This window comes from Magallana gigas, chromosome 4, assembly GCF_963853765.1.
Source record: "Magallana gigas chromosome 4, xbMagGiga1.1, whole genome shotgun sequence".
NCBI lineage: Eukaryota > Metazoa > Mollusca > Bivalvia > Ostreida > Ostreidae > Magallana > Magallana gigas.
Window position 1 is genome coordinate 42,462,467 of NC_088856.1, and position 24,336 is coordinate 42,486,802.

Sequence of the window (24,336 nt, forward strand, 5' to 3'; positions counted from 1 at the left end):
TGCAGTCTTGTGGACCATCACACTTGCTTTTTTCCTCATAGTCAGTTAATACATTTAGGTGTAACGAAAACGGAATGGGTTTACAATAACCTGTTTGATAAAACTCGTATTGCTTTTGGAATGCACGTCATCATGAAACAGAAGAGTTAAACAATATTTTATCTTCGACTTTAGTGGATTATTTCCATTTGCTCACAACGAAAGTGAATGAAATCCTTTGAAAAAAAATATCCTACAATATTCAGTCGCGGCAGTTTCATTAATCAACGTTTTAAAGAACATTTATTCTATTGTATTTAGCTATAGACTTATTCAAATCATTTGAATGAATTCGGGAAAGTCACATATATATTTTATCGCTTCTCAGTACACTTCAACACGCATAAATTACTTGCTACATTAAACTTTTCTAGTAAACTTACAACAAATATTGATTAATTATTCAAAATAAGTTTTTAAAAACATCAAACAAACAAAATCCAAGTTGAACGCACGTTTTTCTGACCTTACAGCTGTGTACATTTTGATTTTATTCTTCGCATGTACTAGACAATAGATCTAGGGTTCGCAAATCCCGGCAATATTTCCGGAAAGCTATAGTTCTGTAGCTCAGCAGAATACTACAGTCATCTATGAAGCACATTTTGTTGCCTTCATGTTTCATGATTTATCGCAAATATAGCATGGATGTATACGCTACGGTCGATGTAGCATTGCGTTGGTTGACACTTTCTAACCGGTGTTTATTTTAATTGCTAGTCGCAACAAACTGGCACATTTATATAGTCCTGCCTATTTGTAAATGCATGTTGACAAAATGATGCGAACACTTCGAAATAAATGTCGAAGAAAGCTCATAATAGAGTTGTACTCGCGAGTTAAAAATTATTTGAGAACAAACGGGGCGTTGTTTACGTACATATGTAAATAATGTTATCAAAAAAAATTCCCCCAAAACCAAAGAAAAGATTCTCTAATACATTTAGCAGGGACAGGCGCATATGGATTTGTACTTCGCTCATCGAATTGCGTTATTTAGTTCATTGTGAAAAAATTCGACAGAAACTGTTTAGTTAAAATTATTATATCTTACATTACTGTTCACAATGTACCATGAATGCATATGGAATATCGCATGAGTTGACCCGATTGTTTTTTCTCACAAAAAAAGCTAGCGTTTGCTGCAAATTAAAGATAAACGAGCTGACGCGCCGTGAAATCCACAAGACCGTCGTTTTACAGCATATGTCTTCAATCCCTTATTTGCTTACAAAATATCTGAACTGAAAATCTTTGAAACATCGTAAAATTTGGTTTCTTTATATACATGTAAAATTGTAAAATGGCGACTCGATTTGCACGTGAATTTTACAATCCGACGTCGAATAGCGTGTTTGAGAGAAAGTCAGTATCAAGTAAAGCGTCAACATCGGTAGTAAATATTGTCTGATGAATATTGAGGTGCCTGTTATTAAATTAATGTTTCTACAGACTGAGTGAGTTACAAATAAAGTACATTGTAAATCACAGGTCAGTCCAAAATTATTAAACACATTTGTATCGTAAATTGAATGTTTATTGAATGTTTGAAAACACATGCACACTTGTAGAAGAAAGTGTGCCATTGATCGGTTGAAGTTCGATAAAATGTAATTAATGTAATATTCATTGTCAGTATCTGTTGTGAATGCTTTGGAATAAGCTACAACAAAATAAATATACTGCCTCAACTAAAACTAATCCGTTGAAAATGAGTGAATTTATCGATGAAGCATAATTGCTCAAATATGAAATGGCGAACTAGTTTAAATAATGTGTTTCTGACAATTGTTTGCATCATAAAAAAAAAAAACAAGAAGCGATTACTGTGAGATATCTTGGCCAATTATCGCAGTGATATAGTTTATGTAGTCCTGGTACAGAGTTAACGTCACAACTGGCAGTTGGTGCATAAATTATCAATACCGCATAAGCAGACAGGGTAACTGCTCATTTAAAATAAAACACAATTTCATACATTATTTAAATTAATGTACAAAATAATTAACAGCTATAATGCTTAAAATATCTGATAAGATTAAAATTAGTTCTCATACTGAAATCGACACATAGATAAAACATTGCCTGTAACACTGCATAGTTAACAGAGTTATCGTTCCTTATCCGCTAGGGTCCCCGTGAGAAATACTCTTCCGGTCAGGACCGTAGCAATAGACCGTGGCTATTTATAGCCACCGTCTAAAAATCGGCCGAAGGTCAACCGGTCTATCGGACAATTTTGACAACTCGACTGGTTGACGACTGACCAAATACGGATTACATTTAACATCTACCATCTATCAGACGATAAGCGGTGGTTAGGTTAGATTGTTTTCATCGAAAAAATTAAAGGAATTCTCATTTGGTTATAAGTAAATATTTAGCAATTTCGAAAATATTAATGTAATTGGCCGACCGTAAAAATAAAACTTTATGGCAACGTTCGGTGATCGAGCGACGAAACAGCGACTATTTGATATTCAAACTTTAGAAGATATCAATGATCCTAGAAATTAATGTGACTGCTCCGGATCGTCCGATATATATGTTGTTTTTTTTTTGTTTGACTTGAAAATAACAGAAAAAAACTTAAATTTAAAGAAAAAAATCAGTACTTAAAATTGTATCGCTATACATGAAAAAAAATGAAGAAAACAAACATCTCTACTGTGTTTGAAATCTGAATTTGCAGATCAGTTAAGCAATGCTGTACACATTGCGCTACAGAGTTAAACATCAGAGAATTTATTTATAAAAATTACTTAAACACAATACTGTTAATATCGTAATTGGGTATATCTTAAAATTAAAATAATGCTCTACGAAAAAACTTATATATTTAGACCAATAATATTATAACGTAAAATAACGTTAAACCAAAAAGAAAAAAGAAAAAAAAGTGCAAAGTCTTAACTCATTGGGTTTCTTTAATTTACACATTGTGTAGACAATACTTCAACAAAACGGCTATATATGGACTTGCGATTTTTTCTCTATTCTATATCCACAAACAATTTTAAAACCTTTTTCTGAATTGCTTTCAAATTCAACAATTTGGGTTTTTATTTTCCTTTCTTCGTAGAAATTATATGAAATTTGGCCTTCTTATATATCTAATTATATATTTATATATATTTTATAATTCATTTTTATTTACGATTTTTTTGTTAACCTTTTTTTAAATGAAATAAACCTGCAAATAATCAAATTTGAAGTTATCGTTAAAGTTTTTTGTGTGCTAATTTTGATTTTTTTTGGAAGCATCAATTTTTTGGGGAAAGAAAGTCATTTTAAACATGTCAATTTTATTACTATTTTTATTTCAAACATTAGTCAACATCATTTAACAAGTTTACAAAATATTCCTTACGATCAAAACAAGTAAAACATTTTCACTGAAAAGGAATAAAAAATGTAAAGAACAGAAACACATGGCTTTCCCATTAACATATCGAAAACCATTTTTTTAAAAAAAAGTTCTGCAAATTTCAAATTTACTAGTCAATGTAATGGTTTTCTAAGTTGTTGAGTGTTGCCTTCAAATCATTTTCGGATTTACTTTCTAACCAAAACGTTTTCATCACCCCTTTTCCCTACAAATAAACAAACAAATACACACACTGATTTACGCTATTGCAGCAATAAATCGAATGAATAAGAGAGATGCATATTTTGAGATAAAATGCAGCTATGAGTTTTCATAGTTAATAAAAAAGATCAAATTACACATTTTGTGATAAAACGCAGTGATGAGTTTTCAAAATAAAATATATAAAGTTGTCAAATTGCAACTGCTCGATCAATTTTGTACCATGACTAATCGGAATCTGTGGCGTAGTTGCATATATACTCACCTTTACCTCTGTTTCCCCTCTCTCTGTAATGGTGTAATCATGAAATGTTTCAAGAATACGTTTGGTTGACTCAGAAATATGAATTTTCATCCCTGAAAAATGTCCATGAAATTTTGTTATGAAAGTATAAATACCATTCTGATTTGCCACAAAATTATACTCAAACTTAATAGTAGACAACCAGTAATATAAAAATAAAATTATTATATGAACAGAAATATTTATTTTTTATCTTATATGTTTTGGTTGAAAATATCTCAGTGGACTTATACTGAAAATGCTGGTGTCAAAGTACAAAATCGTTTTAACTTATAAGTTTACTTGACATTTTGGTTGACATCTTAAATATTGAAGATAAAGCCCGGAGTAAGTCGAAAATCAAATAAAAAATGATGAGCTACAGGTAAAAAATGAGTTACTAGTTCAAGTTACTAGAACAGTTTACAGGTTTTCGTTCAGATACTATTTGTAAAAACACTTTCATTATATCATCGTGTTAAATGTTAAGAAATATATTTCAGAGAGAGAGAGAGAGAGAGAGAGAGAGAGAGAGAGATGCATGCCTTCTCCCGTGGACTCCATCCTAGAGGCCGTGTTGACGGTGTCCCCAAACAGACAGTACCGTGGCATGGTCAGCCCCACTACCCCGGCGACCACCAAACCTATGGGGGTTAATCCAAACAACAAGAATCTCAAATCTAATTTAATACAGAATAGAAATAAACAAGAAACCGTTTCTGTCATCAAATTTTGGATCTTAAAAAAACCTCTTAGTGTTTTGCGAAAAACATAATAAAATCTGACAAAAGTGTGCATTACAGTTCAAGTATTGTAAAATATTTTACTTCTTAATATTAACATTGAATATTACTCATTAATAATTGGCAGATTATAATTCATTGTTAATTGGAATACGTAGGTGTTAAATATCTATACATCAAATCCCGCGAAAAAAGAAAATGTAAGTTAAAGATATACTAATAATCTTTTGCTTACCTGAGTGTGCGCCTATTCGTATTTTAAGTTGCTCGTTTGGTAGATGGCTAATTTGAAAAGATCGAACGCTTTCTCTGATAGTCAATGAGAGGTCAGCGATTTCCTTGGCGTGAAGAGATCCTATCCTCTCTGGCAGGCCGGCTACAACCATATAGGCATCGCCAATAGTCTCTACCTAGTGTATATATCCATCTTATTGTTAAGAAATATAACCACCTGTGTTTGCCGTTGCACCATGTAATTTAATTCTACAAAATATCTAACAAGAGGTCCATTGGCCGCATCGCTCATGTGAATAATTAGCTCCAATTTAGAATCTTCACTATATATACAAGCATTTATGTGAATTTTGGCATTTCTTGTGCAGTGGTTCTTGAGAGGAAGATTTCAAAACATTTTTTCTACGTATTTCTATTTTAAAATTTAAATTCCGCCTGTGGCACCAGTTTTTGTCCGAGGGTTACGATTTTTACAGTTAGAATATTCATTATATAAACAAACTTTGCTGTTTGCTTTCCTACTTTTTTTATGTTAAACTTTGAAACCAGCCTCTGGGGCCCCAGTACTAGTCCAAGTGTCACAATTTTTACAATTTAGAATTTTTACAATTCTATATACAATCTTTGTATCAATACTGGCATATCTGGTGCAGTGGTTCTTGAGAAGAAAATTTTTAAACATTTCTTTTTTAAACTTTTTTAAACCCCGCCTGGGACCCAGTTTTTTTCAGTTACGACTTTTACAATTTAAAATCTTTACTATATATACAACATTTTGCATAAATATTGGCATTTCTGGTGCAGTGGTTATCAAGATCAATATTTATATGTTAAACTTTTAACCCCATTTGGGTCCCGTTTTGGTCCGAAAGTCACGAATTTTACAATTTAGAATCTTTACTTTATATACAAGCTTTTCTGTAAATATTGGCATTTCTGGTGCAGTACTTCTCGAGAGGAACATTTTAAAACATTTTTCTACGTATATCTATGCATAAATTTTAATAATTAGGAATATACAGTACACAACCATAAAACACGGCAGGAAGACACACTGGAAACAACAGAAAGTCAATCCAACGGATCAACAACAAAATCAAGCGTCATACAGTCAGCACGTTTAATATTCGTCTTCTATCAAAGACAGAAGTGTCAGAGATGCGGTCCCGGAGTGGATCACAATATCCAGCAAACATAAAATGATTGATCACAACGATCATATAGCCAACCAAACACGTCGTCTAAACTCCAGCTTCATATAATCAAGAGTTTCTGATTTGTTACTTGGTTTTAATGAAAAGAACAAAGTACACTACCTTGACAAAGTCCAACTTACAATCATCGATGAGGGCAACCAATACAAAGAGATATAGGTTTTAACTGTTCGACAGATTGCTTTACCCCTTTAACCCTCCACTATAAGCATTAATCAGACAACTCACTCTTGCATTGTTTGACATTTGCTCATGCTAATCAAAGTGATCAACTGTCTGAATTCAAACTCCTTACTGTAACAAATTACAATTTGAAGAATCTAAGATTCATCATAAATCATATAGCATTTGTATTGGACCAACCGTTTTCTATTTGAATTACGATTTCTATCAAAATTAAGATTTTTTGTACCTTAACCGACAGATCGCCAGAACAACCATCACAGTTATAACCTACATAATGTGTCAACATGATTAAGGGAACATCAACCGAACTCAGTTCTTTGAAATAGAAACATCTATAAAACAAAGTGAACGAGGAAGCAGACAACATCATTTCATCTTAAATACTAGTAGTGCAAAATGATAGATAGATAGATAGATAGATAGATAGATAGATAGATAGATAGATAGATAGATAGATAGAATGTAAGTAATTTTTCCTAGAAACAGGTACCTTGTAAACACGCCTCCCATTGATAATGGAATCAAAACACGTGTAGAGGTCATTGAGAAGCGTCACCACTTGTAATGGCGAGCTCCGGGCAGCCAGCGCCGTGAACCCTACTATGTCACTAAAATATATCGTCACATCCTCAAATGTTTCCGGGTCAACGGACTGACCTAGCTGTAGACTCTTTGCAACAGACCTGAGAAAAAAATTATCAATCAACCATTATTCTGTTTACCCACTTATCCACCCATTTACTCACCCTCCACTCATCCATCTATCTATCCACCCATCCATTTATTTTTATGCATCCAATTATTTATACATCTTCTATCATTCCTAAAGCTGACATCATTTCATCAAAGAATTTGGTTGAAACATGATTTTCGTTTGTTTCCCAACAGCTAATTGGGTATTTTTACGTTATGGTTGCTCTCAAGTCAAGGCATTCGGGTTGACCGGACTTCTATTTGCATGAACTTTACTTCGGCGCAATATATATATATATATATATATATATATATATATATATATATATATATATATATATATATATATATATATATATATATACTTGAAAAAAGAACTAAAAGAAACTACAATCAATAAAAAGTAATAAAGGTACTTTTAAAAATTGCCAAGGTATCCAAAGTATTTTGCATATATAGAGCTTTCTAGCTGCACCTTTACATCGAACTCATGTGTCGTTCATACTGAGTGTCAATTCTGCTTCTGTGGCTCAAGAGACTACCGAGGATTGTCATAACCAAAAAAATCTCGAACAGTGTCATCTGTTGGAGATTATTTTGGTTCTTTTTTTGAGAGGGGGGGAGGGTGTTTTTTGTCGGGGAAGAATATATGGTGATTAAGACAGTAATTGACTTTTGTTACCTACGTCATCTTAATAGTATTCTTTTGCAATTTTATGCGTTTACTGAAGATAATTTGGACAAAGCAAATTCGAGAATAGCTTGCTACCATATTTCCAACCTCTGAAGTAAAGCAAGGTCCTTTTGCGTTTAGGAGTTTTAAAAAATTACTATCACATTATTATAAATGATTGATATTTTGCAAGAATGTTAAAATCATAAACTAAAGAATAAGTTCTAACTGCCTGTGAATACGTATCACTTTTAAACTGATATTTCCTCTAAAAATTGAATTTAAACATTTTATTACAGAAAGGTTTATCAATCAAAGCCAACAAAAGTGCTTACATTGGAAGCATCCGGTTAAGGAGGTTTTCCGCTTTCTTCTTCTCCTCCACGTACGCCTTGGTTCTCTCCTCTACTAGGCCTTCCAGGTTGTTAGCGTACTGCTCCATCCGCCGAATCAGATTGTCCATAATGTTGTTACTACGACCCCTGGCGTGAAAGGGAAAGAACGTTTTACTTTCAGACTTTTTCAGATATGCGTTTAACTTGTAAACATGATTATCATATATTGGGCCATTAATTGTCATGTAGTAAAGAAAAATAAAATAAAACAATCTTTGAAATTTGAACACTTTTCTGTATTTTTAATATATAAAGCTCTTCATCGAATGGAGGTAAATATAACCTAAAAATGACCACGGCCATTAAGCCCTCTTAATAAGAACTCGCCTGTCTTCTGAAAAACTGCTATACCTTACATTTACCAGGATACCTGAATATTGTTTTGAATCTTTTGACAATGACGTCAAATGTGGGTCTGTTGTCTGGGTTTTCCGACCAGCATTCCGTCATCAACAAATTGAGGCTTTCCGAGTAGTTATCGTTGATTTCCGGTCTAAATGGCGGTCTCCCGCCACTTTTTACCTTGTGAACTACGTCTACAATTAAATGATACAGATCATGATACCATACCTTCAATTCAGATATGCTTTAAATAATATCAAATCAGTTATAATCAATGCATAATCAATACACTGTAAAAAGAATTCTTCACTTATTTCTTGTTATTATGTCTTTATCTGGTGTTTTTTCTTTAGGTCTTAATATTATATTTCGTACCAAATGCCACCATGTCGTAACTGTCAAAAGGGGCAGTCCTGTCTGCGATCTCCTGTAAAATAATCCCAAAGCTGTAAACATCCCCTTTCTGGGTCCCTAGGTTCCACTCCTTCATGCGCAGTAATTCGGGGGCCCTCCACAGGAGCTCTGCCAAAGCCGAAAGTTACTTACGATAGAAATAATTCGATATGCAATGGCTTTTTTCAAATCTTGTTATCGGTATTTCTTTCCAAGCATGGATAGCTCAAAGCATAGGTAGAATAACAAAACTAAACTGCAATAAAAAGAACTTTAGACTCTGAAACTATATTCATGTATATTTTTGTGATGTTTATAAATTGTTTTCCCTGGAAAGGGACATAACTTTTGAAAAGATTGGTTTACATGTGTGCATGTAACTATAGAACAGTAGTGTCCTTACTGTTATAATTCAACACTTCTTTCTTTGACTTTTTCTTCTCTTCGACTTCATAAAAACATTTTGGGCCGTAGCATCGCAACTTCAGCAAAAACCTGCCATCAACTACACAGGCAGAACTGCTCAGTCGACCATGAACTTTGACGTCACTTCCGTGCAAAAATTGCATCCCCTTAAATGAATATTTCGTTTGATAATAACCGGTAACCCTTAAATTGATTTATTTTATAAAGGTAATTTAAGACTTATCTTATCAACAAATGAATAAAGTTTGTGTTAATTTTCGTAAATGAAAATTATGATTTCACCTTACCATGATAATATCCTGAATTAAGGAACACTTAAATGTCCAGTCCAGTTCAATGCTCTCGTTCTGTAGGATATCCTGTGTATAAAAACGAATACAAAGGTATTGTTGTCTCTTTGTACTTTTAGCTCTTATTTCTCTCCCTAACTTGCAATATTATTAATTTTAATTTCTTTAATACTAGTATATGAAACAGATATATGGAATTTTTTTTTTAAATTTCTGTCTGTCCGAAACACATGGGATAAAACATTCAAGTCTTAAATGTATTAAATCTCAAATCTCTCTCTCTCTCTCTCTCTCTCTCTCTCTCTCTCTCTCTCTCTCTCTCTCTCTCTCCTTGTGTTTGACATCTACTCTCACCTGTAGACTACCTTTGGGACAGTATTCCACCATTACTGATATCTTGCCGACATCTACACAAGCTCCGATAAACGCTGCGACGTTTTGATGACGTAATGAAAATAACTGCGATTTAATCAAAAATTATAATTATGAAGTTAATAAAACTAATATTTATACAGAGCCTGCAATTTTTTGTTCATGTTTTTACCCTTAATACATTTGTAAACCATATTTCCTAATTGCAAAAAAACCAACAAAAATAATTAAATATTGAAAGACTTTTAAGTAATGTACATGTATAATTACAGTTAAAGTTAGTTTTACTTTATGTTTTACCAATTTCAGAATACTTTCCGACTAGTACATGAATATCTTAGACCTTACAATGCTAGGTGGTGACAAAACAATAGGATAACAAAAATACCTTTTCATCAAATAAAATGAAATTTAACATATCAGTACTGGTGTATCATATAATGAAATATATATGACAGACAGCTATTTCTTTTTACTGGCCCTCGTATGTAGTTCATGTATATAAAATCATAAGTTTCCAATTTGTAATACTTGTTAACCTTACTTTGTAAATGAAAGATGTGATAAATCATATAAAGGACCTGTTTCAACTCCAGCAAGTTTTTCTTATTGAGGTCAATGGAAGAGACCGAGAACTTCCGGATGGCAACAACAACACCTCGGCAATAGGCGATGGTTCCGAACATCTGACGCCCAGTGTCACAAGTACGCGTAGATAACACATCAAGCTCTCTAACACTTTCGTTCTATGGGTTAATATGTAAGAGAAAAATTGACTTTTTAGTATTTTTTTAATTACAGAAACAAAAGATTTATTACGTCTTTAAATCACGTTTTTTTTTTCTGATTACGCCTACAAAATTTTCAGTTGTTTTCCTTAATCTATAATTAAGGTGTTATTTTACTTTTTATGCTGTACAAACAAACTTGCGGAGAGACATTAATTGTCACAAATAGATAAATTTATACAAAACGCAAAAAAATATGCAACCGGCAAATCTCTAAAAGCTGTCTAATAGACGATTTACACAAATTAATTTGCTTTGACATCCGATACACGACTAGTTTGCCTGATTCTTTTATGTATATAAAAAAACCTAAATATACAGTTTTAAAACAGAAAAAGGTTTCATATGAACCAGTTTTTGCTGACGTATCTTATATCAGAGATGCAAAAAAAAAAATTTATGAGTAAAAAATAACACTAACATTTTTAACCTGTACATTCTATTAACTGAACATCAGCATTCTGTATTCGATTTTTGCATTTAAAATCAAAGTATTGAAAACACTGAGAAGCGATTGGCGACACTATTTTCAGCTTGCTGGGAATATTTGCACTAAAAATTCATTTTGGGCCACTGTAAATAGGTCATTCTTGTTCAAAAAATGTTATATCATACAAATGACATCAAACTGACTCAGCTTTGAATACTTTGATCATTATCATTGGTAGCGCTTAGATTAAGCTTCTGGTTGCGTAGTAACTTGATAAGAAACGTGTAAAGTTTGAGCTTAACGGTTAAATACATACATTTGAAAACAAAATGCTGGATTTGAAACTTCCGAATATTCCTGCCGACCCGGAAAGTGTGAATTGCACGTGTTCCCAATTAATTTTCCACTTCATCTCGTATAGTGCGTGATTCTTTCTGTGTTAAAAAAAGTTTCGTGAAGCTAAGTAACTTAAGTGAAACAAGGTTTTTTTGTATATCCATATGACCAATGATGACACAAAAATAAATGAATTACGTAATTTGCTGTTTTTAATTTCAACGTTTTGAACATACATGATAATCCAGGTGTCAGATTATATAAACCAGTTAATGATGCAAATTAAACCCAAAACCTGAATTATTTGAAAAATGTCACCGAAAATTATGGTGTACACATTTTTGAATATGAGTAAAAAATAACACTAACATTTTTAACCTGTATATTAACTGAACATCAGAATTCTGTATTTGATTTTTGCATTTAAAATCAAAGTATTGAAAACACTGAGAAACGATTAGCGACACCATTTTCAGCTTGCTGGGAATATTTGCATTAAAATTCATTTTGAGCCACTGTAAATAGGTCAAATTCAATTAAATCTAAACATTTTAACTTTGAAATTTAAGTCTGGATATTTTTCTTTGTCTTTGAACAGAGCTTTTTATTTCAAGGAGATAGATATAGTTTTAAAATGGCCATGTTACCATTGAGCCTTCCTAATTTAGATTTATTTCGGTTAAAAAGTTAGACAAACCTGTGGAAATAATAGCCGATGATGAAAACAATGCAGATAGCGATGACAAGGATCAGAAAGCAGACAATAATGATCAAAGTCGTCTGGTCCACTGAAATTCAAATTTTTCATAAAATGATTTACACAAAACTAATTGTTACATTTGGATATCAATATGTTTTGCACATTCAAGTAAGTGTATATTTGAAAAAATTGCATGACCAGCTCATCGAACTCAAAATCACTGTATCATTAGTGCCACAACAGTTTAGTAACTGGAATAAAATGGCTACCAATTGTGTTCCATTGTTAGCAGACCTTTTTTGTATTCTTATGAATACAGACGAATCAGAATTTATTCAAAAACTTGTACGTGAAAATTAAAATTAAATCAGTCGTTGTGGCCTTCAACTCAACATTCAGGTATATCGACGACGTACGTATTATCAATTAACAATTGTTATTTCCATTCTTATGTCCCAGTGAATTTGAAATAAAAGATACCACAGAGTCTGTCATCTGTTTCATATTTGGATATTTCACTGGAAATGGATATTGATGGTAACCTAACAACAAAACTTTATGATAAACGCGACGACTTCAATTTTTCCATAGTCAACTGTCCTTACTTATGTAGCAATATACCTTCATCGCCAGCATATGGTGTTTTTGTCTCTCAGTTATTTCGATACGCAAGGGCATTGTTGTTTTTTTTTCGATTACGACAAAGAGCACACGGCGAGTGTGACTGTTCAGCAGTGGACGCTCACTCCTCCTAGGCACCTCATCTTACCTCTATATGTTAAAGGTCCGTGTTGCTCTGCTTGTAATTTGTATTTCGTTTTGTGGATTTTTAAGATGGTTGCTGGTTTGCTATTGTCATTGTTTTTCATTCCTTGACATTTTATAAATGCGTTGAAATAGTGATTAAAATGACACACCGTATTCATTTGTTTACTAGTATCAATTATTTAATATTAAAATAATCAATAAACAAACCAATAAATCACACAGGCAGTTAGTCTATAGATTTATCTTTACCACAATTTTTTGCGAGGTACGTTTTATGTTTAAATACTATTTTTCAAAATAACATGTTTAAGCTACAAGTTTAACGACTAATTATGAACTACTAGTGCAATGCAATACAATTTGGACCCGATGTTGTAGATTTATTTTTAACTGTGTGTTTTCACATACGACATTGTACATGTATACGTTCCCTTAATTTCAGAGGATTGTAAATAAAAGTCTGTAAAAAAAATCAATTTAAAAAAAAGACTAAGGTTTATTTACATGTAAATGTCTGTACTAACCATTCCTATTCCTAATGCAAAGTTCTCCGGTAAATCCACAGTCTGGCACATCCACGGGAATTCCTTTGATCCACTTGATTTCCACTCCAGGTACAGGACTGTAGAGAAGAGTGGATCCGAAAAACTTGCCTACCACCTGCATGAAATCAACGCTTGAAATATTAATCCTAGTATCATAGGATGTTCTATATTTTTAGTCATTATTTTGTATGACATGTTCTGCGAGTTTACGATAAGAATTTAAACATTTTTTTAAATACGTCACTTTACAGGCTGTTGTCCAAAATTTTTTTTTGTTTTCTTTAACTCTTCGTTAATTTTCCACTACTTTCCTTGTCTGTTAAAGCAAAGTTCATTTTTCCATATAATGTCCGTTTTCTGTCGATTTTTATTGTCCAACAATTTTCATTTTTGTCGAACCTGGTCCATTCTACGACAAATGTTGTTGCCTAACAACAACTTTTTCACATAATACCCAATTTTTGATTGAGCTAATTGTCCGATAATTTTCATTTCAAACAACTCCGTGAACTGACGCTGCCTGCTTTACGACAACAGCCCTTGTCTAGCGATTGAATTCCGTTTTGCGACATTGTCCAATTTTGAAAATATCCACTGCCCAACTATGTCTGTTGTCTAACAGTAAAGAATACCATTTGCCCGACAGTAAGGCATGCATAAGCTAAGGTTTTCATTTATGCCTTTTGTTAAACATTGTTTGTTGGTCGACAAATTTCAATGTCCGATAATGTCTGTTGTCTAAAAGTAAAACGTGCATAAATCACCGTACCTCAAATGCCGGGGGGTCCGAGTCCCCGTCCCTCAAATCAAACACGTCAAAGTCGGCAATCCTGTCACCAAACTCATCAATAGCCACCACCTCATCCAGAGCCGGAACTACAATATAACGCCATTAGGGACAAATGTCATAAACCGGTCGTCGTAGAACTTTACGTCCAATGTCGTAAATTTACTTAAGGTTTGTGTTCAGAGAGAGAGAGAGAGAGAGAGAGAGAGAGAGAGAGAGAGAGAGAGAGAGAGTACCTTTATATGTGCTGTTCCAAAGTTTTCTGGCAAGTGCAAACCCATTGTTGACATCTCCACCTTCTTGTATCGTTTTGTTATAAGCGGCAGCAAGATAAATGACACTCGCATAGAATGCTCGAATGAAGTAATTATCCTATAATTTGAACAATTCACTTGGTAAATATGGTTGAGTCATTTTCAGATGATATCATAAATCAGACACTAAGATATTTCTCTTTCTCTTTATCTCTTTTTTACACACACATATATACAATAAATAAACAACTCTCTAAATCTAAAATCATAGCTATTATAAATAAAACAGGTTTCTAAAAAAGAAGGAAACCTCCTCACTGTTTCGCTCTCTTCCAGAGTATAGCCGTAGTCTGCCAAAGCTCTGACTTTGACCTCTGACTTGAATTTGTTGTAAAGGTCACCAGTTTGCCGCATCAGTGACAGCACGAGCACGGATTCATACGCCCTCTTCACATACTCATTCTTGTAGGAATCTTCTGTAATGGCCATTGTCAAAAAACAAGATTTTAAAATTGTAGAAATCTTCTGCAATTGCTGTAATACACAGCAAATCAAATCATATGTAAAATCGAACTCTTAACTAGTCATGCCTTTCATTTAACTACAAATCATTGACATTGATATGTTTTGTCTTTTTGTGATCAGTTGGGGCCGATAACAGTTGTGTCCATGAAAAACACTTATGAGGGTCTCTCTGTCCATACATGTACGAGGCATCTGGCAAATTTGGGTATTTGCGCACGCATTGCGCCTTGCACTACTTTATTAACTATGCAGCGATAGCTTCATGTAGATCTTTAATTGCATGTAAATTACAAAAAAGGGTATTCTAATTTGTTTGCCTTGATAGTAAAGCATCTACACATTAACATGATGATAAAAATAATGCTTTTCTCTACATGCGTAAGAATATCAACCGGAAGTACAATTCGCCTGCTTAGAGTAAAGTTTCTTCAAGTCTTGTTTTTTAGGAAATCGACAAAACGTTGGGATATACGATATCTATTATATCTATTTCATGTACCGTAATGCATTTGCATTATTAACATATATTACATGTCGATTATTCCTTCAAAAGGAGTACTTGTTTAGGTATCTTTAATAGTGGTCATATTCATAATTCAAGATTCTCACGCTTTTGATGATGACAAATGATATAGTTATCGCACTTTCAGCCAACTAAATAAAAGAAGACTTGTAAAATCATTCGTCTGCGATACGTTTATATTACGTATCACATAGAAGGGGTGGGAGCTCCCTCCTGTACATGTACAAAACTAATACTGGGCAAACCTTGTTGTTGGCCTTATGAAACCTCAACAAAACAACACGCGTTGTAGTTTTCAGACTTGTATGTACACAAATGCGCCAAAATTATGTCAAATTGTTTTAAAAATATATATTTTATTGAAAACAAGACTTATTTTTAAAAGTTATCTGGTATCATTTCATAATAGAGAGGAGGTTATTTATTACATGCATATCTGTTACAGATAGATGAAATCATTTACAAACTGAAACATTAAAATTTCAATTTAACATCTTTAAAAACGATCGGAGATCGAAATTGACTCGAAATGCAAATAAATTTTGCATACTTGTTAATGACATCACCAAGGTGTTTCGTCAATAAAAAAAATTCGTTGTCGACAGAGTGGATAGTTTCGGAAATGTTTTATTAATTGTTTATTAGTTGGGTGATTGATATTATATACTTACTGTAGGACTGGTCAGTAAACTTAGTGTAGTGACCCCAGTGTGCACTAGGAAAGAGTTCAATGGTTATAAATACATAATCGCCGTTCGCCATATTCTGTCTGTATGCGTCATACATGACATCACGAAACTGGTGTGCTTGTGATAAGATGATGAAAACTACAAAAAAGATTGATAGATGCATGGTATGATTATTATTTATAACATAATCAATCATTACGTCAACTAGTAGGTCAATCATAAATAAATAGATTGCTTCAATCTACCGACAAAGCAAATCTACATAAGCCATTGATTAATCTATTTCCCAACAACTGATTTAAAAGTTTGAAAACTACATTAAGAACTACAGTATTATGTAATGATATGTAATGATAGTAAGTATTTCCTGGTATAGATTTCTATGAATCGGTTATTATTTACAGTCTTTGACGGAAGAGCCTTATTAATTTTACCTAAGGTGACAATAGGCATCTTCGTCACTAAATTTGGTTGATTTCCGTCCAATATTGCATGACGTCATTCTAGTTTTTATATCAGCTCTTAGTTTTGAAATAACAACGTATCTTTTTACCATATTTAAATCAAATCTTAATTTTTAAAAATTTAAAATATATGTATTGATATAAATAGTTGACAAACCTCTTGCGAATTTTGATGCTTCGGTCAGAATGCTAGAAAAGTCCACGGTAGAGTTTGAAAACGGTCGCTCATAAGGTCTGCTAAGGGTGTCATCCTGTCTAAAATCTAATGCCAGGTTCTTTCCTACTCGCCGGAAGAAGACCTCGTCTTCATCATACAAAATGGCGGTATGTCTCCATCCGTACTGAAGCAGTATTTGCTTCATCGACACTATTCAATCGAAACAAAACAAATCATGTTAACCGTTTTCTTTTTTATGTATATGTATCAAAGATAAATTTGACAGACTTGCTGTTTTAAGACTAATTGAAGTTGGTGGTTTTCATGTTGATCATTTAATTGGCTTATTTTGACTGATTTAGTTTTGTAACAATTTATACGCAAAATTGCTTAACTTTATCTTTCAAAAACCCTTCAAAGTTGATCTAATTAACGCTTACTCAATTTCTTACTCCTTAATTAAAATACCTATATAGTATTGAGTGAAAAAAATATTACGTAAAATAAAACCCCATTTAACCAGAGAGTTAAAACATCGGTTGCATCGTTCGGATTCCAAAACTACATTCCAGACAGATGAAAATAGCACTGTTCAGGTATGAGATTCCCTAAAAGTTAATAGTATCTGTTATTTAAATGACCTTAAAGCTATCAAACTCGTTTTTATGAATGATAGTTATCCCTTTCCAGATTGATATTTATATTGTACACTTTCCCCGCCGCGAATTGTTTGCACATGTTGTATGTACGAAATTCTTTCTCTATCTATTTCTTAATCCATATACATGTGTTGTATGCCGAGTGAAAATGAATAAATTTGAAATCATATCTTGAAGTGTGATGGGAGCGAGACTGCCAATTAAGTATAATCCAGAGGTAAATAGAAACAGCATTGTTCAGATATCAACTATACCAGACTTAATTTGATTACGTCATCACTTTGGTTCTTCATTTTCTGCGATCGATAACAAGGCCGCCTCTGGTAAAACCTTGATTCCACAATTACAAAATTATTTTCGGAGTTTTTAACAAACATAGCGTAAACATTTCAATAAGTGTGGTAGTTTGGGATATAAACACAGTCACGTTCCCATGTAAACTTATCAATTACTCTAGAGGTCAATGTCAAGATAGCTATTGCAATTTTTAGACTATAAGTTTGTGTTCATTTCTTTCAGAAAAAGAGATCTACATAAAAATATAAAAGTTTCAAAGGTAAAAAACAGATGGATTTTTTTAATTTTCTAAATTATTGTTTATAGTTAACATTTCCTAAAAATTTGATATAGATCTGATGGTTGAACTATTGACCATACAGCCTCCCTAATTCATTTGCCAAGGCGTTCTTTGACATCAGTCATGCAGTAATAATACAATTACCTCAGAGTTCCTGATCAAGCAGCGTGAGGAAAATATGTGAATGGATATCACTCTTTTATATTACACTCTTTTATGACGTATAAAAAAGTCATTATCTTGTTAATATGATATAATTATTATTTTGTTATTATTTCTTTTGGTAGAATGTTGCAATATGCGACAATTACATATATCACGTTACACGGTGTCGGATAGTGCTATGGACAACATGTACAACAATAGCGTGATGAATGACGGACAGGTTCATTCAAAGAAAAGCCTTTTATTCGTTTTCCAAGCAAACTCACACATTGTTTTTATTCTCCGGGTAATGAGCAGAGATATTATATAACACACTACTGTTTTCAGGTCGATTTATCTATGTAAAGGTTAAATACAGTGGAACGTTATATTCATAATCACGCAAGGAACACCATTCTTCGTTTCTTATTCTATTTTGTGTTTGTTTGGTTGTAAACCATTGGTCCTAGACTTATTCAGTGCCATATTGAGTTTTAGGACTTCGCGAGTGTGTAAAATCACACACTTGTAATTGATAAAAAATTATTTCTAAAAGAACGCTTTGAAAATGTTGATCGGTTGATAATCTGCGACTTAAATGTTATTAATAAATTACACAACATCAAACCTTATTACGGCTTATTAGCAATAGTAAGTGCCACTCCGCGTTTTGTATATAATTACACTAAATGTTTAGCCGCAGATACGCACTTAATTGCACGCATTATGGCTGTCCCATCTATTTTTTTATATCAATGACAAACTGCGTAAATATGAGGGCATTAAAGTGACATTAATAAAAAACTGTTTCATACAAATAAGTATTAAAACAATATAATGCAAAGTAATGCACGTGAATAATGAAGCGGACGGCTACAGGTACATGTACTATGAATCACAAGAGGGACATGGGCCTTTACGGTCACCTGGAAAAATTGAACATTGGAATTGACAGAATGGCGATTTCAAAATTAATGATTATGCAAAACATACTTAATTAAAAGTAAAATACATATATTGTTAGAATCATCGCTTTTTACTAGTGAAACTCCATTTACATTTCAAAAATGACCAACGGCCGATGGATTTTTAGGCAAATATGGTATATTTTGGGCGAATGTCAGCAGTTCGACAGCCCTTGCATTGACCAATATCGACTTTTTGTACTCGTCAGCCGACCAATTTTGTGTTTCTCGGGCCATGGTAATTTTTTTCTGCGTGAATGGCCGATTTCTTCAGTTAAAACAGACTGTCGAACAACCCTCAATCATTGTCCGACCATCAGTAAACAGTTTGTTATTTCTGTCGTCTGTCGGTCAACATTGAGGCACTTGGAATTTTCTTAATTACATGTCGACCGATTGGCACCGACTGACGACTCAAAATCGACTGAAAGTCGACTAGTGTTTCGGGCAATTTTGATAAAACAGCTGATTGAAGATCGCCCGTATATAGATTACGTTTAACAACTTTCGTTTATCGTCGTTAAGCGTCAGCAAGGCGGACGATGCCATTCATCAGACTTTTTTAGTCAATAAATAAAAGGAATGCCCGCGTAGTATCAAGACAATATTTAGCAATTTTTGAATTGTTTATGTAATTGGCCGACCGTAAGAATCAAACTGAGGCGCAACGTTTTATGATCGAGCAACGATTTACCGTCTATTAAATATTCAAAATTTTGAAGTTATCGGTGTTACTATAAATTAATGTGACTGCTCTGTGTCGTCCGATACATATGGATTTCTAGCATGTGTTCGGCTTGAAAATGACAGTTAAAGAAACTTCAATTTTTGGGAAAAAATTTACCTTTAAAATTGTATCGCTTGTTATGAAAACAAAAATGCAGAAAACTAAAATCCATGCTGTGTTTGAACTCGGAACTTGCGGGTTAGTTGAGCAAAGCTATACCCATTGCACTACAAAGTTAGACATCATAGAATGTATTTATTAATGTTACTTCAACACGTTGTAGTTTTTGTTCGTTCTTTGCATCTATTGGTTGTTATAATTGTCACCTAGTCGAGTGAAATTAATGTTCATAACACGGGCTATGAGTGACCGTGAAAAGTTATTGTGCACTAGTATAACCATTTGAAGGTTCCGTTTCGTGCAGTCATATACATGCAAGTCCAACCCATCTGCCCATTGCTTTGTTTTGTTTGTAATATGGATATATGCATTGTCTAAAATTTGTAATTTTGTAGATTTGGAGGATGTGGGTTTGAAAAAGAGAAATTATTGTTATATTGAATGGTACGATTTTGTGCTTATTCATTAATATTTCATGTTTGTTTGAGTGAAATGAATAAAACATAATTAGCGATATGCATATGTAAACAGTTTCATAAAGGGTTAAATCGTTATCACAGGATGAACCTTTGCCATTCAGTCAACTGAATGTTAACTGAATGGTCTGGAAAGGTGACTGAATGGCATAGCTATGCCATACAGTCACCTTTCAGTAATCATTCAGTCATATTTCAGTTGACTGAATGGCAGAGAATCATCCTGTGTATGTTATGTCATTAAAAGTATAGCTACGGGATGTCGAGGATACTTAAATTTACGATATAAAGCCATGCAATAAATTTCCCTTTAATATGTGAATATTGTGCAAGTTATTGTCGATGAAAAAAGAACTAAAACCTCATTAAATTGTAATGTTTTACGCGTGGAAAACGTGAATTGATTTTTCGTTGAAACTTACTTCCATTGCAATCTAAATTTCTTTTCGATATATATAAAATTTGTTTTCTTTTTAGGTTTGGTGATTGCTGGACTTGACCCCAGCACCTCTTGTTTATTTTTTATGCAGTGTTTGTTTTCACTTATATAACTAATTATATATCTTCGTCGTGCAAATATTCTTTTTTTCATGTAGCAATTTTGCTGACTAAGGGATTGAACCATAGTTAGAATCCATTTTCATTTAATTGATAGTGGTAGTTGGTTTCTAGGGCTATTTAAACTAATACTTTTAGTTATTTTATTATTTGACAAGTTAGCTGTGACTGATTAATCAATGCATTCACAAATTAAGTTTGCATAAAGCTATTTTCATAATTTTCAAGAAATAAAGTTTTGTGGACTATCTATTTTTGAGAAAAAACAATGTATAAAGTAGACAGGCATTGCAAAAGACATCTATAGTCTGTCTGAAGATATATTTCTTACATTATTCTATATTTATAATACCTCTGGATTCAAACGATGTTCATTCAATAGAATAAAAAAAAATCCCACGAGTTCTCCCCATCTTGCTTGTCATATTTCAATACACGAATGAAAAGTCTACGGGGATTTTGCAATGCAAAACAGTTGAAAGTACCCGGATGATAACATTGAAAAATATGCGAGGCATTCCGAATGACTTCCGAATAGAGAGAAGCTTACACCATTTCTCTTTATAAAAGATAATGTGTCAATAAAGAGATATCTTGGATATTTACCCTACTCACCTATTTCAATTTCACTTCTTTCACAGGTATGTGTATTTTTTTTTATTAAAAATCGTCCAGATGTGGTGCATACTAACCTTGAAACAGACTATACCAATCCGGACTGCCTAGTACAAAAGAATTTCTGGAACTAGTGTTATATTAGATAATCAAATTTCTTATTCAAATTAAAATTTTGGTTACGAAAATTTTGATGTACCATTTTATACAGTACATGGCACATGAGAAGTGCGTTGCATTGTGTGACATTACTTTTAGATCAACCCTGGTATAATTGATTATTTTTAAATTTATTAACATGTCTCTCAGATACATTTGCCCTAAAGGCATGGATCAGAGAGTTTTGCATTAAATACGTATTGATGACCATGGACATTGTTCTGACGATTCTAATCTCCTGGGAAATATAGTATATATATAATAGTCAAGGTCTGAACGTTCAACATTTATTGTATTCCTTTACATGGAATATATGTAGAATGTGGCGAAAAACTGTTAAAATGTTGTTAACTACCGATCCTCCTTACTTAAGAGGGCTCGAAAGCGATGGCCTTGTTTAGACTGTATTGTTCTTCTTTTATAGAAGAGCTCTGTATAAAGATATCGGAAAATAATCAAATTTAAAAGCTAACATTTTTGGATTTTATATATAGTTTATAGTTTATACATGTAACAATTCATCTTTAATGATTAGTACAATGAAGTTTTACAAAAAAAAAAACAACAATGATTAACATGATTCTAACACAACATAGAGACATTCAAACATCGAAAAACACACTTCTTACCTGACATTTTATCAATGGAGTAAGACAAAATGGTCGTCGTCTCGTATCCTTTCTTTTCAATGGGTGATCGCTCTAGTAAGTCCCCCACCCCCGTAACCAGAGGGACCCCCATGTACTCAGCCAAGAGCCCGGCGGACGCCACACCCTGCGAGCAAGCGGGGCCCAAAAACACACTGACGTTTCTGTGGTAGAAAAGCTCCGCCATCTTGCCAACGCTCTCGGTCCATGCCCCGTCGCAATCGGTGGAATAGTTGCTGAGAATCAGTTTAAAGGAAATGTTGAACACCTTCTCAGCATCTCTCTGGCCCATGTCAATGGCCGGCGCGATCCTCTGCATGTCAAAAGGTAGAAAGTTGTCCGTCATTAACAAGACCCCAACGTCTGTCTGGAAACAAGTCGAAGGAACAACGAACGTCAAAAACAACCATAACAAACAGTTGACTTTAGAATCATCCATCTCTTTGTAAATACTGCAACAAAACTTTTTCTTCTTTATTTTCAGGTATACTTTCTACATATTCTCTGCGCCTTCGTTCGTGCGGTCTACGACTGACAATACATAACTTCGATGTATATATACCCTTAAATGTTTTTGCACACAAAAGAACTGCTGTAGAATGACTTTCAGCAGAACTTAAATAGAAAAAGAGCTGCTGACAACTGATCATCACCAATAATCAGGCGGGTAAAGGTAAATACGCTTACTGGCTCTTTATATCCAGGAGGCTCTTTATCCAGGAGGCTTAATAATCAAGATGATTTCCCTCGACATTATATATAACATCTCTAAATCCACTTTCTAATTTATTGCTTTCATTTGGGTGGGGTGAGATGGGGGTTGGAGGGGGTTAAACATTTTAATGTTGTGCATGGATTTTTTCAAGTGCATGGTTGCTTTGAGATCACACTGTGCTGCATTCCTTGATCATTTATAGTATTACCATCGTAAGCTCAGAATAAAATCGATATTTGTTGAAAATGTCAAGATTTGTGGCAATTCAAATTTATGGTTGGAGTTGGTTGATATGTTATTACTAATACAGATACGCCATAATCTCAAATTCTTTAATTCTTGAAAACATTTTTTTCTGATTATTAAAGTTCAATAATCGCCAACTTTAAATTAAACAATGAATTTTACCAGACTGTCATTAATGTACATGATAACTACTGTAAATGTATAACATTGAGTCGTGTGTCTTACTTACCAACTTGTTGCAAACTCAATTTCGGCCTAATATCGTACACGCTTAACATAAGTTTACTGTAATCCATGGCCTACGGATTTCTGACGCAATTTTGTAAAGTGATTATTACAACATGCAAGATATAGAATCAGTTGACACGCAACATGTTTAAATAGTTATATAGTATCAATTCATGTTAATATATTTTAGTATATTAAGATATATTTTAGTGTGTACAATATTTATAATAAACGTTGAAACAATATTTTGACATGCATCAAAAACATTTTTTGTTAACGTGTTGTATTGCACCATAATATGTAATATGATGTATTTTAGCATATATAATGTTCAAAATGAAAGGAAATTGGTTTTCAATCTTAATTTGCATGTATATTTAGATTAATAACATTTTTCTTTTTTGGCATGTTCACTAATTTATATATAAATAATTAAGCGCGGGCTGCTTTTCTCCTAAACAAGCTCCAAAAATTAGACAACCAAATCAAATATATTTATGATACATTTCCTTGTAATAAACAAAACAAATAGTGAAAATGCAGCTTCATTACGGGTTTCATCAAGACATCAGGCCAAAAAAACCTAGACGAGCTCACAAGTGATTTCAGTCTCACTTTTCCAAAAGAACTCTATAGTGAAAAAGTGAGACTGAGATAAAAAA

General features: G+C 33.1%; 1 protein-coding gene across 1 annotated transcript; it reads right to left on the reverse strand.

Moving 5' to 3' along the window:
* Window positions 1–3,370: 3,370 nt before the first annotated feature.
* On the reverse strand, window positions 3,371–23,150 carry LOC105328431 (atrial natriuretic peptide receptor 1). The gene is made up of 21 exons (XM_034461942.2): window positions 22,468–23,150; window positions 16,839–17,048; window positions 16,200–16,355; window positions 14,799–14,956; window positions 14,463–14,598; window positions 14,209–14,315; window positions 13,419–13,554; window positions 12,124–12,214; window positions 11,407–11,524; window positions 10,454–10,618; window positions 9,855–9,959; window positions 9,498–9,569; window positions 9,188–9,356; window positions 8,767–8,913; window positions 8,420–8,585; window positions 7,990–8,136; window positions 6,779–6,971; window positions 4,890–5,064; window positions 4,457–4,555; window positions 3,894–3,985; window positions 3,371–3,632 (listed from the first exon to the last, which is right to left on the reverse strand). The coding sequence occupies exons 1-21, from the start codon at window positions 22,922–22,924 to the stop codon at window positions 3,537–3,539; spliced, it is 3,195 nt and encodes a 1,064-aa protein (XP_034317833.2). The 5' UTR covers window positions 22,925–23,150; the 3' UTR covers window positions 3,371–3,536.
* Window positions 23,151–24,336: the final 1,186 nt, after the last annotated feature.